Source organism: Etheostoma spectabile, chromosome 9 (genome assembly GCF_008692095.1).
Source record: "Etheostoma spectabile isolate EspeVRDwgs_2016 chromosome 9, UIUC_Espe_1.0, whole genome shotgun sequence".
Lineage (NCBI taxonomy): Eukaryota > Metazoa > Chordata > Actinopteri > Perciformes > Percidae > Etheostoma > Etheostoma spectabile.
In genome coordinates this window covers 16,657,054-16,657,382 of record NC_045741.1, presented here as the reverse complement: position 1 = coordinate 16,657,382, position 329 = coordinate 16,657,054, and the positions used below count along the sequence as shown (strand labels likewise).

The following is a 329-nucleotide window of genomic DNA, read 5'->3' as shown; positions in this document are numbered from 1 at the left end:
AAAAAAAAAAAAAATTCTCTCACCCTCCATTCTTAGGTTTCCTTGCTCTGCTTGCTTTGGCGATTTACACTGGAGTGACTGTCACTTTCTTTGGCAAACGCTTCTTGGACTGGCGCTTTTCCTGGTCCTACATCATCGGCTGGGTGGCCATCATTTTGGCATTTGCAGCAGGTATTACCTGTTTTACCTCACTTTGAAGGTCTCATGGCAGTAAAATTTCACTTTATGAAGTTTTTTTAGCATTAGTATTCTTTCCCCCAGCTTGCCTATGGTTCCCCAGTGGCTTGAAATGGCGATAGGTGTAAACCGAGCCCTGGGTATCCTGCTCT

The 329-nt window shown here is 44.4% G+C and overlaps 1 protein-coding gene across 1 annotated transcript in view; it reads left to right on the top strand.

Moving 5' to 3' along the window:
- lim2.2 (lens intrinsic membrane protein 2.2) overlaps positions 1–329 on the top strand; it is a 3,547-nt gene that overhangs the window by 2,255 nt on the left and 963 nt on the right. The window contains exon 4 of the mRNA XM_032525752.1: positions 37–171. Coding sequence (XP_032381643.1) covers positions 37–171 — 135 coding nt within the window. The remainder of the gene's footprint in view (positions 1–36; positions 172–329) is intronic.